At 54.2% G+C, this 17,356-nt stretch overlaps 1 protein-coding gene across 1 annotated transcript in view; it reads left to right on the top strand.

Moving 5' to 3' along the window:
• Window positions 1-17,356, top strand: part of LOC135283896 (trichohyalin-like) — a 120,858-nt gene that overhangs the window by 89,823 nt on the left and 13,679 nt on the right. Inside the window, exons 50-63 of the mRNA XM_064395045.1 lie at window positions 287-367; window positions 452-553; window positions 802-906; window positions 1,095-1,161; window positions 1,876-1,988; window positions 2,788-2,900; window positions 3,874-3,939; window positions 4,567-4,624; window positions 13,379-13,459; window positions 13,544-13,645; window positions 13,894-13,998; window positions 14,817-14,939; window positions 15,880-15,992; window positions 16,967-17,032. Coding sequence (XP_064251115.1) covers window positions 287-367; window positions 452-553; window positions 802-906; window positions 1,095-1,161; window positions 1,876-1,988; window positions 2,788-2,900; window positions 3,874-3,939; window positions 4,567-4,624; window positions 13,379-13,459; window positions 13,544-13,645; window positions 13,894-13,998; window positions 14,817-14,939; window positions 15,880-15,992; window positions 16,967-17,032 — 1,295 coding nt within the window. The remainder of the gene's footprint in view (window positions 1-286; window positions 368-451; window positions 554-801; window positions 907-1,094; window positions 1,162-1,875; window positions 1,989-2,787; window positions 2,901-3,873; window positions 3,940-4,566; window positions 4,625-13,378; window positions 13,460-13,543; window positions 13,646-13,893; window positions 13,999-14,816; window positions 14,940-15,879; window positions 15,993-16,966; window positions 17,033-17,356) is intronic.

Here is a 17,356-nt window from a genome sequence, read left to right as displayed (position 1 = left end):
TTCCCCGCCCCTGGGCACTCCCCCAGCAGACAGCCCCTCTCTGCTTCCTCACACAGCCGTGCTTGGCTCTGCCCTCACTGCCCTGGCAGAGCCGCTGGCAGGGGCTCTTTGCTGTCTGGATGGGCTTCAGTGCTCTGGCACTGAGCCCGGCTGGGGCAGGTGGCACTGGGACTCTCCCTGCTCACCTGGCTGTGCCATGGGCTGCCCGTGGCAGGGTAGGGCTCTTTGGGGTGTTGCTTCCCAGGCCATCACCTCTGACATCCCTGATTCTTGAACTGCTTTACAGGTTCTTCGCGAGGAATTTGGTGGGATAAAGGCAGAACTCTCCCGCATATCAGAGGACATGAAGAAGTTCCAGGAGGCACAGGTGTGTGGTTCTCAAGGTCATATTTCCAACATGTCTGAGACAGAGACTGTCTACAGACAAGTCTCTGACAATGCTTTCTCCTAGACCCTGATGGTTTCCCAGCATCAGGAGGAGATTGAAAAGTTAAAGGCTGGCCAGCGTCATGTGTCGGAGGAAATGAAGAAGGTCCTGATGTCGCGGGACCAGGTGAGCTGCTGCTGGGAGCAAGTTTTGGGTCTGAGACTGCAGCCCGTACCCTCTGCCCTGCTGGTTGGAAGCTCAGCACTCTTGGCCCTGCTAGATTCATGGACCGTGCTGCCTGCAGAGCCCTGCCAGCCTGGCTGAGCTTGGCCCTGCACTGTCCCTAGTGCTTGGCAAACCACAGCAGGGCTCGAGGGCTTGCGGGTCCCCACTGACCCTCCCAGAGGCTCACTGCCACCACTGCTCTCTCCTAGGACATGACTCTCATCCAGGATCTGCGTGAGGAGGTTGACAAGATAAAGACAACACAGCTCCTCATGGAAGGAGACATAAAGAAGCTTAAGGAGTCTCTTGCCTTAGTGAGCTGTTGGGTCATGTAATCTTTGGGCTCTCATGGGGAACTTCAATGTGGCTCCACAATCAGTTTTTGGTGTCAGGGCCTCAGGCCCAGGTGGAGGACCGTGGGGCTGCCCATGCAGCTAAAGGGCCCACACTCTGGGACAACATGATGGCTGGGCCCTGACTCTACTGTCACTGTCCTTTCCAGATGAAGAAGCTGGAGGAAGACCTTAAAAAGCTGAGGCAGGATATAGCCAAGTGGAAAGAAGAGAGCAGTAAGGAGATCTCTCAGCAAATTGAGTAAGAGGACAAGAGTGGGTTTCATACCCTGGGGGGCTGCAAGGGAGCCCAGATGGTCTGGCTGCATCCTGGTTTGTGGGCACAAGGTGCCCAGCAGCCCTGCAGGGGTAACCCTGCCCTTGCCCCCATCCCGCTGGCCAGGGCTTTGCGGCAGGAGACAAAGCGTGAGCTGCAGAAGATGGGAGAGCAGCAGGAGAGGAGGAATGCCATGCTGGAGCAGATGCTGAATGAGACAGCCGACCAGCTGAATGAGCAGGTGAGGTCCTGGGGGAGCACTCCCACCACTCCTGGCACGGTCCTGTTGCAGCTCCATGCCACATCTTCCTGCTCTGTTGTGCTGTGCTGTAATCTTATGGGAGAGCCAAACTGCCCAAATTGGCCTGGACCAGTCAGTGGCATGGACAGTAATTAAAGCCTTGATGCAAATGTCCTCTTGACATGGTGGGCTCATGGCCACTGAGTCGTGTGTGTTTACCCCTGTGGAGCAGACAGACCCCCCCTTGGGTCAGCACCTTATGTTCTTTCATCCTGGGAGCAGGATCAGGAGCTGAGACAGCAAATGGAAGCCAAGTTTTTGGAGATCCAAAAAGACTTTGAGAAACTCAACTTTACATCAAAGAGCCTCCAAAAGGACTCTCAACAAAAGCAGAGGGATATTGAGGTGTGTGGCTGAAACTCACCCCATTTAGGGTCAGAGCATCCACCAGGAAGACTCCAGGTGGGGGACCACAAGGAATCTCCTGCTGACGACCTCCTCTCATCACTGTGCTTGTTCCAAGTGCATTTCCCCGATGTTTTCTGGGTACGGGGAGAGGGGTGTGCTCCCGGCTCCTGGGGTGTGCCTCAAGAGGCAGCTCCAACCTTGCTGTGTCATGAGTTCCTTTCTGTGCTGAAAGATGCTGTTCCAGTCTCTGGAGAAGCTGCAGAAGGAGAAGGCAGATCAGCAGGACATGCTGGCAGCAATGGACATGGTACAGTCTAGAGGGGCCTCTGTACCAGCCCAGGGGCTCCCGGGCAGGGTGACAAATGCCCCTTGCCCTTGGGGGATGGGGGGCAGAACTGGTGTGGGGAGGGAGAATTTCCTGAGCTCAGGGGGTCCCTCACCCTCCAGATGGTGGGACCAAGCTCACCAGGCTGACGGGGCAAATGGGGCCACAGCAGCCTGAAAGGGCCATGCTGGCCTGGGGGAAGCACTCCTCCCTCTCCCCTCACACACGCTGGCCCTGCCTGTCCTTCCTCATCCCTTTCCCCACCGCTCTCCTGCTCTTCCCTTCTGCTAGAAGGCGGACAAAGCTGCCTTGGGCAGCAAGGTCAATTGCAGCCAGTTTGAAGAGAACATGGAGGAGCTGGATGAGAGGATGGAGGAGTTGCAGAGCCAGATTTCAGGCCAGGAGCAGCACTGGAATAAGATGCAGCAGCAGTTCAGTGATTCAATGGAGGAGAAGGTGAGGGGTACCTCATCCCCACCTTGAGGAACTGGCACCTTTGGGACTTGGCAGCCTGAGGCAGCATCCCTCTGAGGATCCCCCTCCAGGCTTTTCCCGGGAGAGCTCCATGTCACCTCCTGGGGCAGCTGGCTGAGGCTGTGCACCTGTTCACAGCTGGATCGCCTGGAGCTGAAGACTTTCCGCAAACACCTGGAGGAGTCCTGGAACAGGAACATGGAGGATCTCGAGAATAGGTTGAGGCGTGAAAACGCCGCTGGGATTAAGAAGTGAGTGTGATGGAGACACTGATGGCTTTGGGGACAGTGATGGTCCCATTCCCTCCAGCTCTCCCACACACTGCCCCTCTGGTCCCCTGCCACGGCACCAATTCTGCTGCTAAATGAACCTCAGAGATGCAGATGAAGCAGCTGCACCTTCTGCTTCCACCAGCAGCAGGTTGCACACAGGCAAGGAAGAACAAGGAGAGGGCACCTGCAGGACAGAGCCCTCCCAAAGCAAAATGGGGCTGTGGGTGCAAAGGCTCCCAGAAGCCAGGCTGGGAGAGGGCAACTGCTCCTCCCAGGCAGGGCTGTGACACGCCGTGTCCCAGAGCTGGATCATGCCCTGCCCTCCTGCCATGCACACAGGGGACTTTGGTGCCCGAGAGGGGCTGCAAGCGCTGCAGGGGCTGCTTGGGATGGTGACATGGGTGCCTGTGGCCTTCCCCTGGCCTCAGCCAGCACCCTGGGGATGGGGAGAAAGAGGCTCAAGAGCCCACGGTTCAGCCTGCAAACGCCGTGACCCTGTGCCGTGAGCTGCCCAGCGCCTGGCTGCTGCCCGCCAGCTGCTGCCTGTGTGCTGCAGGGCTGTGGCCCCAGGAGCTCAGCCAGCCCTCTTCCCTCACCCTCCTCAGGCAGCTGCCAGTGCCTTTCACGTGCCTGTCCTGTGACCGCATGCTCACCGTGCAGGTTCCTGGCCAGTGAGTAGCACCAGGGCATGGGGCAGCGGGGCTGGCATGGGGGAGATGGGTGCCAGCAGTGACCCTGCTGGGCACAGGGGTGCCAGTGTCTGCTGGGGAGGGGCTGATGTGGGGGCCCCCTCTGCAGCCCTGTCCATCAGCAGGGGCTGTGGGCACTCATCCCAAGGGCTACAGGCAGTGGGATGCCATGGGGTACAATCCCATGGGTTTGTGGGTGCCGCCTCTAACAGGAACAGGTTTTTGGTCCCCTGTCACACCCCTGTGACTCCTGCCCTCCCCAGGTATCCTGAGACACTGCCGTATTTGCAGCCAATGCCCCCCAGCAAGGAGCCACAGCACAGCCAAAGGTAAGGGCCCTGAGGACACATCCCTGGCTCCTGGGGTGCAGCGTAGCCCTGCCACAGCAAGGAGGGCTCTGCACCTGGGCTGGGGCAGAGGAGCCTGGCGGGGCTGGGCAGAGCTGGGGAGCAGAAGGCAGCTGTGGAGGGCCAGTGCTTGCCCCAGGCCTGGGGGGTTTTGCATTCCTTGCCTTGCCTGCCCTGTCTCACCCACATCTCTGTCCCAAGGTTGCTGAAAGCACATCTGATGAGCTGTGTCTGTTTTCAATTTGAGCTCACGCTTGGTGGGGAGTTGTATGCCTCCTGTGAAAGGAGTTCCCAAAAACCAAGCTCTGCAGCAGGGACCGACCAGCTCCTGCCAGCTGGTGTCCTGTGCACAGGGACCTGCCACGGCCATGGCCAGCACACCTGGCCGTGGGGACAGAGCCAGCAGATCCGGCCGGGTGGATGGGCTGGGGGCTCCTGCAGCTGGTGGACAGGAGCTGGCAGGGACGTGCCCCTGCAGGCAGCACTGCCAGTCCCCTCCGTGGCACAGCAGGGTGGTGCCCAGGGTGCCACAGGGCTGGGCACTGAGGATCCTCTGCCCCATCCCACAGGAGGCCAGTGGTCCGTGGCGGTGGCTCCCATGTGCCACAGAGCTCTGGCGACCATCAGAGCAGCAGTTTCAAACTGCCACCAGTTCAGGATTCTCCCCGTACGAGTGCATTTCTGCAGGGACTCGTGACCCGCCCCAACAAGGTAGGGATGATGAAGGTGAGGACATGGCACGTGTACTGGGGGCGGGCCGGGCGATGCTGAGGATCCTGGGTGAATTTGTGCCTTCAGTTTCCTCGGGCACAGCTGCTTTGGGAGGGTTGCTAGGGAATGCTGGACTGGACCCTGCCTCTCAGCCAGCTGCTCTCTCCTTCCCAGCCCAGAGTGACCCAGCTGCTGGGCAGGGGTGGACACATGCCAAGGGGCCGCAATGACCAGCTTCCTGTGGTGACCAGGACACTGGATGAGCCAGGTGTGGCCCTGTCAGGGCACGGGGAGCAGGGGGACAAGAGACTGGCTGTCTGCTGGGTCTGCACCTGCTCCCTGCGGGTCTCTGGCCAAGCAGGTGACCCTCCTGCTGCCCCGTTCTGAGCTGGCTGAGCTGACCCAGACGGGGCAGCCCCGGGGCCTGGGGGCTCAGCCTTGCCTCTCCCCCCAGGCCCTGCCACCTCTCGGCATCACCGGCCAGGCACGGCCCCCCGACACGTCTCCAGGGCACCAGGGCTCCTCCAGCCACTTCAGCCCCGGGAGACTTCGACAGCCCTCAAGTAGCTGGACAGGACTGGGAACCCAGTGCTCCACCAGGGACGTCTCATCAGCAGAGAGTAAACTCTGGGACAATTGTTGTCTGAGAAATAACATTTTCATTGTATTACGTTAATAAAAAACCTTCTGAAAGACACACACAGCCTTTCCCCATTGCCTCTGAAAACACTGGGATAAATCAAAGTGTCCTACACTATTTTTACTATTAGTTATCAGGCATTACTTTATTCCCAGCTCTGGGGTACATAGGAATAGCTCCACTCAGAATGCACACCCACTCTCTAAATTTTTCACTATGTATTTTCAGCAAAACAAGTTAATGCTCATTGCCTGTAAATTACATATTTCTCTTCATTCATTAATCTCCTATCATCCATTTGTTATTGATTTCTCAGTTCTCATGCTGCTGCCAGATGAACAATTGCTTGCTCCTGGCGGGCTCCACACTATGCTCATTTTGCCAAGTCCATGGAACCACACCATCAAAAGCAGGATAAACTTTTACCAAGAGGGGAGTCAATCTACAGCCCATCGATCTAAGCTTTCACTAATTAAATACCCAGCCAGCTATACCAACTTTTCTCCTCATTTGCAAAGAAGCACCATTTCACCACGTGGTCAGGTATGACTGTGGGTTCACCGACCACCCGAGACTGCCAAGGAGACTCCCAGGGCAGAAGAGTGCATGTGCTGAGGGGAGGGAATGTATAGTCATGTCTTGGGGGAAATTATTGCCATATGTATGTTTCTTCTGAGAATAGTTATGAATATGATGACAAATACAGTATTTCAACAGGGGCTTTTCCTGTACACAGCATGTACTCTCTGTGCAGCCATCCCCCATACATCTGGCTTTGCAGTAAAGAATGCCTAATCCCTAATATGAAATTCAAGTCTTTATTTCTTTCTGGTTGTGATAACAATGTTAATTGGTCCACTTTTAATTTAATTAGTCCAGATATTGTTTTCAGTACATGAAGAGTGGAATTCTCCTTGTTCGTTTCTTCTTTACCTCTGGTTTCCACACCTTGTCCTCACACTCTACAAATTCTGTATTCCTGGTGTCCAGTTCTTAGCCCCATTTCTCTATCCCAATCTTTTTTCACTGAATCACGTCAAGTTCATTTAGCAAAACTTAAAAGTTCAGTTATTTTCCCAAATAATGTTCCACTAACAGCAGTTTGAATAAAATCTTGCTACATGCTTCAGTGGAAAACTGCACTGCTTATGATTAAGTGAAGCCATTATTAACAGAGTTAACGAAAACAAATAACTGGAATAGCGAATTAAAACGTTATATCATTTCCAACAATTCCCCCTTTTGAAACTACTCTTAATTATTTCATTTAGGATTACTTCCATTAAATCATTGGATATTTAGAAAGACTTAAGACACTAAAATGCAATAATTCCTATTAAACTACTTAGTAAAACTTTTTGGCAAAACTTATACTATTTTAGATCCAGGGCCATTCAATTTTGCCAGCATTTTGTCTTGGGCTTGTTATTCTGGGGTTACATTTGAAAGGTCACACATTTTGGTACAGCAACTATTGGGATGCTTTTCTCTGCCAGCCCTTTAGCAGCTTTATCTGCCAGTCGGTTTCCTACACTAACTGATGTATTTCCTAATGGATGAGCTTTACAATGCATGAGAGCCACTTGGGCTGGTACCTGAACACTTTCTAGTAATTGTCTGGTAATGTCTCCACCTTTGACAGAGGATCCTTGTGCTGAAAGGAGCCCTCCTTTGTTCCAGAGAGCTCCGTGGGCAGGTACTGCTCCAAAGGCACGGTTAGCATTAGCCCATGTGTTCCCATTCTTCCCCTGAGACAATTCCAGGCTGCCATAGACTGAGCAGCTCAGCCCTGTGTGCAGAGGTGGTAAGAGGTAATGGGACGGCTTGGATTGGGCCCTACTGCACAGCCAAACTTCTGCTTTCCTTTGCTCACAAAGCTGCTCCCACCTGTGGACAATTCCCAGGCCGGATCTTCTACCAGAGGATCTCCTCTGCTGGAGTGAAGCTGCTCAGTCGTTGGAACACAGGCATGTTGTGAGGCTTCTTGACTTTCTGGTACAGATTCCAGGAACGTGGCTGGGTGCAAGGCAAAGGAGTTGTTTGCAGTTCCCCATCATCCTGCTCCAACAAGACAACTTGATACTTCAGCATTCGACTTGGGGGTCACCAGTGGCCTCCTTTGTGTTCTAGAACAGAGAGGACCAAGGGGGGAACATGAGCAGTCGTTATCTGGCCCATGGTCCATTCGGGGCTTCTTGGATTAAAGCGCAGCTCCTGCTCCAAGTCAAAGGCAGTTAAGGGACATCCCTTAACTTACACTGTCCACTTGTTTGGAAAAATATCTTATGGCCCTTTTCCATGTGCATAACCTCTGAGCTAACACCCGTAGTGCAACACGTCAGTGCTCATGAACAATCTGCTCAAGAGGCTTGCTCAAGTCAGGTAATGCCTGTGCTGGGCTGGCATTAGAGCTCTCTTGGGGTCTCTGAAAGCCTCTGGCATTCTGGGGTCCACTGTAGCACCTCCTTGGTGTAGCACCTCCTTGGGCGATTCTCAGGGTCTCATATAAAGGTCTTACCCATACACCAGAATTAAAAATCCTGAGCCCACACCAACCACCCATTCCTAGAAATATTCCTAACTTGCAAACAGACCTTGGCTCTGGAGTTTCACAAATCCCCTCCACCCTTTTGGTTGCAAGGCTTTGCTGTCCCTGGGAAATGAGCCTCAGGTAGGTTTGGCATTAGGGCACTTCTTTGACACTTTGGGCCTTCTTCTTGGATACCCTGTAACTGGCTTGTCTCAGAATGTTCAGGAAACTTAAGAGTCATTTCAATGCATCCAGCATGAGTTCCATTAGCAATTAAAGTATCACCTGCATACTGCAGCAAAGGGGTATCTTCATTCTCCTTTTCCCATTCTGAAGTGACTGCCAGAGCCCTGGCCAGCTCTTAGAACTCCAGCACCCCACCAGCAATAGGGATCTGCCTGGGTATGGGGATTTACCAGAGACAGAACCTTTACAGCCACTTGCTCTAAGATGCCAGGTAGAAGCCACATCAGGAACCAGGCAGAGGAGAAAGCTGTCTGTCTAGATGTTCCACAAGGAACAGCTTATTCCAGGAGAAAGGAGCTCACACAAAGAGCCCCAGGCACTCCTGTGCAAGGGGCTTTGTACAGATACAAATCAGGGGGTGGATACAAACAGCAAACCAATAGGGAATCCTCAGGGGAGGAGTGAGGGGATTACATCAAGCATCTGGGGCCAGTTGGGGTAGGAGGGTGCAGAGGATGGCTCACATGCGCCAATGGGGCTTCCAGGAGTAGGGGGATTCCAAAGGGATGTTGCGAACAGGGATTGGCCTGAGAGTTAAGGGGCAGAGAAGGTTCAGGAATAAGGGGCTCGGTTGCCTTGACAGGCAGGGAAAGAGCTGGAACAAGGGGTGGAGAATGACATGAGGGGCAGCTTTGAGGGAGAGTAAAACCCAGGAGTAAACCATCTCAGGGAGAACATGAGGGCACGAGGACAGAACGATGCACTTAAAAAGGAATCAATAAGATAAATTCAAAGCGCAACACCATCCCTCCAATTCTTTTGTCAATTGGTTTTTGTCTTGGGGTGTGTCGTGGGTTAAGACGGAAGTGAGTTTTTTGGGAGGTTGTGGTCAAACCAATCAGTGCTTGGATTTGAATATTGGCACCTGGTTTGGCCACCGAAGGTATGGACTGCCTCTGAGAACACAGGGGGTTAAAAGCAAGAACTGCCAGGAGAACTCTCTCTTAGTTTCAGTCTGTAAAGGAGCTCAGAGCTCCCCTGCCCAGCCTGGGCTGGCTGGGGGAGGGAAGCCATGCGGCCGGGTGAGGTAGGCCGGAGCCTCGGGCAGAGGAGGGGAGTGAAGGCCTTGCAAGATGGAAGGGTGGAGGAGACTGAGAAGCATCGGGCCCCCCTCCTACCCCACGGGAGACAGAGAGAGAGAGAGCCAGTGCCTGTGCTGCCTTGGAATTCAGTATCATGGACTGGCAGCACGGCCGGCCAGAAGTGGGGGATGCGGCGAGAGAAGGTGCCCGGCAGCTGTGGGAGTTCTGGGCAGGCAGAGGCCCAGATTTTAACCCCTTTGTAAAATAATGGAAACCTTACAAATACTGATCCTCCTGAATGAGAATGAGAAGATAAAGGTGAAGTATGAAGAAATGGGCAAGTGTGAGGAAAGTTGGTGCACGTGAGAGATGTCAGAAGAGGTGAGAAGAATCCTAGGTGGGCAGAGATGATGGATTGGCCTTGAGCTGGACTCTTTCTTGTATGGCCATGGACAGACCCATGTTCTTCCTGTGACTCAGAGACTGTATTTAGGGGGAGGCAATGCCTTGGAGTCAAGAGTGAAGCAGTGGCGTGAACAGAGATGGCTGAGGAGGGTGTGGGATGCCCTCTGTCTCCAGGAGGGGAAGATCTCTGTTCATGAGGCCCCTCGGCCCCAGGGGTTTAAATCTGGGGGGGACTGGTGTCCTGAATTTGAGAGACTGCTGCTTTTGGAACTGAGTGGAGCATCCTTAAACGGGGAGCCCTAAAAGCAGTCCTGGCCCATGTGCAGTGGTGAGAGCCCTGGACATGGAGGGAAGAAGTCACGAGGGCCGATGTTCTCTGGGTGGTGCCACGAGTGACACGGAAACACAAGAAGTTTCAATTGTGTTTCTGGGGGAAGCCTATGGTGCAAGGGGGGACTCCTCTCTCTCTGATGGATTTGAGGGTTGATTACTTGAGGGGTGATGATGGACTGATTATGTGAGAGATCGTGATGTGGTGGAAATCTATGGTGTTATTTCATTCTGTGGAGAAAATGGAGAGGAGGAGGAGGAGGAATGGATTTGGAGGGTTTTCATTCTTAGTTTTTTGTTTGTTCCTTTTTAGATGTTGTAATTAATAAAATTAGTTTCCTTTATTCCTGAGTTGGAGCCTGCTTTGCTCTGTTCCTGATCACATCTCACAGAAGCCACCAGAGAAAGTGTATATTCATGGAGGCACGGGCACTGTGGCAGAGTCAAACCATGACAGGGTGACAGCATGATACTGTGTCTCCTATTGTCTGCTTTATGCCCAGACATGGGTCCTGTAACTTTAAGCTAGGTCTGAGAGAGGGGTGCAAAGCCAGTGGAATTCTTTTGGTGTGGTTTTCCAACATCCTCCCCCAGGCTCCCTCAGCTGTGTTGTGCAGCACAGACAGAGGGAGTACATCTCGGCTTTCAGCTGGCTTCTTGTTTCTTTGACAATGGCAGAAGTTTTTCCAGGACTGTGGCTTCTTCTCCTGGAACGGTTTTTGCTTTTCCCTGGTCTGAAGCACCAGAACATCGCCGGCAGCCCTGTGCCTTGTCCCGCAGGGGAGGCCTTGGGATGCACATCCCGGCTCTGGACTCGGGAGGAGCCGAGCCACGCCTACAGAAAGAGCTCTGAATCCACCAGCCTACCCCACAATGAGAAGGCTTGAATATCTAACATTATTCATTCTTTTTCCCATGCCTGCCTGCACACTGTGTGTTAAATAAACAGCTTTTTTCACTTTCTTCCAAAAATTTCCTTGCTGTGGGAGGGAAGGCGTGCCAAAACCTGTTTTCATTAGAGGAGATGTTTCCTCCTAACTTGTCTCAAATTGAGACATTTCTCAAATAATGTGGGGTGATTTTTGAACCCTGGAGGAAGAACAGTGCACCTCAATTGGTTTTCATGGCCCATCAAGGAACGTTCCAGAAACAAGAGTTGACTTTCAGTTTCAAGGGCAATGCAGAAAGAATCATCCTTAACATCCACAACAGTGGACTCATCAGTTTCCTTAACTGAGGTGAAGAGTGCATAAGGCCTTGCTGCCACTGGGTCTCACACCAGTCTCACACTATTTCCTTGACAGCTGTGACATCTTGTACTGGCCTGTGTTCCTTAGTGTGTGCTTCCTTTACTGGCAGGAGAGGAGTGCTATATTGTGACTCACATTCCCTTAGTGACCCATCTTCCAAAATTTAGCAATTCATTCTTCTAACCCTCTTCTACCTTCTAACTTCAAAGAATAATTGTTCTGCCTGACCAGTCTTCCATCAGGCTCCAACTGAATCCTTACTGGTTCCAGTGTCTTGATTTCCCTGGAATTCCATTGGTGCACACCAACACAGTGACAGTGTTTTCCCCCTCCTCCCACCAGGGATGTGCAGGAGGGAAATACTTGTCCAGCCTTCCCTGCTGAACATTCTGAGCATGCCCTCTCTCAGCCTCTTCCCCCACTTTTGCCATTACCACAATTCCTCCACCAGGAGTTAATAGTGTGTCTGAATGACCTTCCTATAATCCCAGGGCTCTTTGCCTTGAACTCACTGGATTAGGGCATCAGAGGATCTCCCGGAAAAATCTTTGGAGTGCACCGGAGTCCTCTCGATCCCATCAATCCATGGAGCAAAAGAAGGAGGAAAGTTCCACCTGGATCATTAGCAACTGTCACCAAAACCAGGATAGATGAAATCCTCAAAGACTATCCTTTTAGTTTTGGCAAGTTGGGCGTTACTTTATTCTCCTCAGGACGAGTGGAGCGGATAGTTCGAGCCACACACATAGAAAAAGCTTTTGACTTAGTTATCTGTTTATGTGCAAACAAAGGAATCAATGGTCATCCATTCTCAATCACATAATTCTCTTCATTACTTTGCATCCTAACTGCTGTTGGGCTTCACCCATGGAGACTCTCTACCCTGAACTCCTGAGGAGAAAGGAGTCTGTGCCCCAACAACCCTACAGCTCAGCCAGGGGCTCACGGGGCTCCTCCTGCACCCCCAGCATGAGGAACAGCACCCCACTGCTTCCCTGGCAAAGGCTGATCCCAATGGATGCTCCAAACCAGGCCCTGGCTTTGCAGCAGTGAAGCAACTGGCTTAGGTGTAACACACATCTTCAACGGATAAAAAAGAAAGACAATGAGGCTGTACTCTCCTGGGAGACCTTGGAGCATGTTTTGGCAAATAAAAGGACTACAAAAGGGCTGGAGGTGGACTTTGCACAAGGGCCTGACATGGGAACAGCTTCACACTGAGAGAGGGGAGAGATCGGTGGGATATTGGGAAGAAATTCTTCCCTGTGAGCGTGGTGATGCCTTGCCACAGTCTGCACCATTCCTGGAAATGTCCAAGACCAGGTTAGGTGGCACTTGCAGCAACCTGGTCTAGCGGAAAATGTTCCTTGACCTGTCCCTGACCGGGGCTGAAACGAGATGATCTTTTAGGTCCCTTCCAGCCCCAGCCATTCCAAGGCTCCATTAATCTATGACTTCATGAGTCTGGAACCCACTGGTTACCAGGAGCGGAGTGGTGCGTTGCCTGGCAACGGGTGTTGTGATGAGGAGGGCCACCAGCAACCCGGTTCCAGTCCTGCAAGGGACAAGGAAGGAGGAAGGAGCCTGCTGGCTACTCATCCTTTTCCTTATCGCATTTGCTCATTGCTTCTATCACGCCTTTTGTTTAACCCATTTGTCACCAATTTTGCTCATCCCAGACAGGCCCAACTGGGCAGGAAGGCTTGTGACAAATCAGGGACAGAGTGTGTGCAGTCATGGCAACATCCCTGGACACACTCAGCCTCTCCCAGATGCTGGATCTCGCCATTGGGACACCCCAGAAGGGATCTGTTCACTTTGCAGCCTTGAGAAAACTGCTGCAGGCTGTGCTGGAGCACCTGGATGTGCAGTACCTGACAAGTGAGGAGCCATGGCCAGGCCAGCTGAGTGGCCCCTCACTTGCTGATGTGGCCACTTACATAAAACAGATGAAGAAAGAGATGGAAGACTATAAGAAACACACGTCCAAGGTAGAGGCTCTTCCCCGCCCCTGGGCACTCCCCCAGCAGACAGCCCCTCTCTGCCTCCTCACACAGCCGTGCTTGGCTCTGCCCTCACTGCCCTGGCAGAGCCGCTGGCAGGGGCTCTTTGCTGTCTGGATGGGCTTCAGTGCTCTGGCACTGAGCCCGGCTGGGGCAGGTGGCACTGGGACTCTCCCTGCTCACCTGGCTGTGCCATGGGCTGCCCGTGGCAGGGTAGGGCTCTTTGGGGTGTTGCTTCCCAGGCCATCACCTCTGACATCCCTGATTCTTGAACTGCTTTACAGGTTCTTCGCGAGGAATTTGGTGGGATAAAGGCAGAACTCTCCCGCATATCAGAGGACATGAAGAAGTTCCAGGAGGCACAGGTGTGTGGTTCTCAAGGTCATATTTCCAACATGTCTGAGACAGAGACTGTCTACAGACAAGTCTCTGACAATGCTTTCTCCTAGACCCTGATGGTTTCCCAGCATCAGGAGGAGATTGAAAAGTTAAAGGCTGGCCAGCGTCATGTGTCGGAGGAAATGAAGAAGGTCCTGATGTCGCGGGACCAGGTGAGCTGCTGCTGGGAGCAAGTTTTGGGTCTGAGACTGCAGCCCGTACCCTCTGCCCTGCTGGTTGGAAGCTCAGCACTCTTGGCCCTGCTAGATTCATGGACCATGCTGCCTGCAGAGCCCTGCCAGCCTGGCTGAGCTTGGCCCTGCACTGTCCCTAGTGCTTGGCAAACCACAGCAGGGCTCGAGGGCTTGCGGGTCCCCACTGACCCTCCCAGAGGCTCACTGCCACCACTGCTCTCTCCTAGGACATGACTCTCATCCAGGATCTGCGTGAGGAGGTTGACAAGATAAAGACAACACAGCTCCTCATGGAAGGAGACATAAAGAAGCTTAAGGAGTCTCTTGCCTTAGTGAGCTGTTGGGTCATGTAATCTTTGGGCTCTCATGGGGAACTTCAATGTGGCTCCACAATCAGTTTTTGGTGTCAGGGCCTCAGGCCCAGGTGGAGGACCGTGGGGCTGCCCATGCAGCTAAAGGGCCCACACTCTGGGACAACATGATGGCTGGGCCCTGACTCTACTGTCACTGTCCTTTCCAGATGAAGAAGCTGGAGGAAGACCTTAAAAAGCTGAGGGAGGATATAGCCAAGTGGAAAGAAGAGAGCAGTAAGGAGATCTCTCAGCAAATTGAGTAAGAGGACAAGAGTGGGTTTCATACCCTGGGGGGCTGCAAGGGAGCCCAGATGGTCTGGCTGCATCCTGGTTTGTGGGCACAAGGTGCCCAGCAGCCCTGCAGGGGTAACCCTGCCCTTGCCCCCATCCCGCTGGCCAGGGCTTTGCGGCAGGAGACAAAGCGTGAGCTGCAGAAGATGGGAGAGCAGCAGGAGAGGAGGAATGCCATGCTGGAGCAGATGCTGAATGAGACAGCCGACCAGCTGAATGAGCAGGTGAGGTCCTGGGGGAGCACTCCCACCACTCCTGGCACGGTCCTGTTGCAGCTCCATGCCACATCTTCCTGCTCTGTTGTGCTTTGCTGTAATCTTATGGGAGAGCCAAACTGCCCAAATTGGCCTGGACCAGTCAGTGGCATGGACAGTAATTAAAGCCTTGATGCAAATGTCCTCTTGACATGGTGGGCTCATGGCCACTGAGTCGTGTGTGTTTACCCCTGTGGAGCAGACAGACCCCCCCTTGGGTCAGCACCTTATGTTCTTTCATCCTGGGAGCAGGATCAGGAGCTGAGACAGCAAATGGAAGCCAAGTTTTTGGAGATCCAAAAAGACTTTGAGAAACTCAACTTTACATCAAAGAGCCTCCAAAAGGACTCTCAACAAAAGCAGAGGGATATTGAGGTGTGTGGCTGAAACTCACCCCATTTAGGGTCAGAGCATCCACCAGGAAGACTCCAGGTGGGGGACCACAAGGAATCTCCTGCTGACGACCTCCTCTCAGCACTGTGCTTGTTCCAAGTGCATTTCCCCGATGTTTTCTGGGTACGGGGAGAGGGGTGTGCTCCCGGCTCCTGGGGTGTGCCTCAAGAGGCAGCTCCAACCTTGCTGTGTCATGAGTTCCTTTCTGTGCTGAAAGATGCTGTTCCAGTCTCTGGAGAAGCTGCAGAAGGAGAAGGCAGATCAGCAGGACATGCTGGCAGCAATGGACATGGTACAGTCTAGAGGGGCCTCTGTACCAGCCCAGGGGCTCCCGGGCAGGGTGACAAATGCCCCTTGCCCTTGGGGGCTGGGGGGCAGAACTGGTGTGGGGAGGGAGAATTTCCTGAGCTCAGGGGGTCCCTCACCCTCCAGATGGTGGGACCAAGCTCACCAGGCTGACGGGGCAAATGGGGCCACAGCAGCCTGAAAGGGCCATGCTGGCCTGGGGGAAGCACTCCTCCCTCTCCCCTCACACACGCTGGCCCTGCCTGTCCTTCCTCATCCCTTTCCCCACCGCTCTCCTGCTCTTCCCTTCTGCTAGAAGGCGGACAAAGCTGCCTTGGGCAGCAAGGTCAATTGCAGCCAGTTTGAAGAGAACATGGAGGAGCTGGATGAGAGGATGGAGGAGTTGCAGAGCCAGATTTCAGGCCAGGAGCAGCACTGGAATAAGATGCAGCAGCAGTTCAGTGATTCAATGGAGGAGAAGGTGAGGGGTACCTCATCCCCACCTTGAGGAACTGGCACCTTTGGGACTTGGCAGCCTGAGGCAGCATCCCTCTGAGGATCCCCCTCCAGGCTTTTCCCGGGAGAGCTCCATGTCACCTCCTGGGGCAGCTGGCTGAGGCTGTGCACCTGTTCACAGCTGGATCGCCTGGAGCTGAAGACTTTCCGCAAACACCTGGAGGAGTCCTGGAACAGGAACATGGAGGCTCTCGAGAATAGGTTGAGGCGTGAAAACGCCGCTGGGATTAAGAAGTGAGTGTGATGGAGACACTGATGGCTTTGGGGACAGTGATGGTCCCATTCCCTCCAGCTCTCCCACACACTGCCCCTCTGGTCCCCTGCCACGGCACCAATTCTGCTGCTAAATGAACCTCAGAGATGCAGATGAAGCAGCTGCACCTTCTGCTTCCACCAGCAGCAGGTTGCACACAGGCAAGGAAGAACAAGGAGAGGGCACCTGCAGGACAGAGCCCTCCCAAAGCAAAATGGGGCTGTGGGTGCAAAGGCTCCCAGAAGCCAGGCTGGGAGAGGGCAACTGCTCCTCCCAGGCAGGGCTGTGACACGCCGTGTCCCAGAGCTGGATCATGCCCTGCCCTCCTGCCATGCACACAGGGGACTTTGGTGCCCGAGAGGGGCTGCAAGCGCTGCAGGGGCTGCTTGGGATGGTGACATGGGTGCCTGTGGCCTTCCCCTGGCCTCAGCCAGCACCCTGGGGATGGGGAGAAAGAGGCTCAAGAGCCCACGGTTCAGCCTGCAAATGCCGTGACCCTGTGCCGTGAGCTGCCCAGCGCCTGGCTGCTGCCCGCCAGCTGCTGCCTGTGTGCTGCAGGGCTGTGGCCCCAGGAGCTCAGCCAGCCCTCTTCCCTCACCCTCCTCAGGCAGCTGCCAGTGCCTTTCACGTGCCTGTCCTGTGACCGCATGCTCACCGTGCAGGTTCCTGGCCAGTGAGTAGCACCAGGGCATGGGGGCAGCGGGGCTGGCATGGGGGAGATGGGTGCCAGCAGTGACCCTGCTGGGCACAGGGGTCCCAGTGTCTGCTGGGGAGGGGCTGATGTGGGGGCCCCCTCTGCAGCCCTGCCCATCAGCAGGGGCTGTGGGCACTCATCCCAAGGGCTACAGGCAGCGGGATGCCATGGGGTACAATCCCATGGGTTTGTGGGTGCCGCCTCTAACAGGAACAGGTTGTTGGTCCCCTGTCACACCCCTGTGACTCCTGCCCTCCCCAGGTATCCCGAGACACTGCCGTATTTGCAGCCAATGCCTCCCAGCAAGGAGCCACAGCACAGCCAAAGGTAAGGGCCCTGAGGACACATCCCTGGCTCCTGGGGTGCAGCGTAGCCCTGCCACAGCAAGGAGGGCTCTGCACCTGGGCTGGGGGAGAGGAGCCTGGCGGGGCTGGGCAGAGCCAGGGAGCAGAAGGCAGCTGTGGAGGGCCAGTGCTTGCCCCAGGCCTGGGGGGTATTGCATTCCTTGCCTTGCCTGCCCTGTCTCACCCACATCTCTGTCCCAAGGTTGCTGAAAGCACATCTGATGAGCTGTGTCTGTTTTCAATTTGAGCTCACGCTTGGTGGGGAGTTGTATGCCTCCTGTGAAAGGAGTTCCCAAAAACCAAGCTC

This window comes from Passer domesticus, chromosome 19 (genome assembly GCF_036417665.1).
Source record: "Passer domesticus isolate bPasDom1 chromosome 19, bPasDom1.hap1, whole genome shotgun sequence".
In the NCBI taxonomy this organism is placed as follows: domain Eukaryota; kingdom Metazoa; phylum Chordata; class Aves; order Passeriformes; family Passeridae; genus Passer; species Passer domesticus.
The sequence above is the reverse complement of the archived record's forward strand: the minus strand, read 5'-3'. Positions and strand labels throughout refer to the sequence as shown.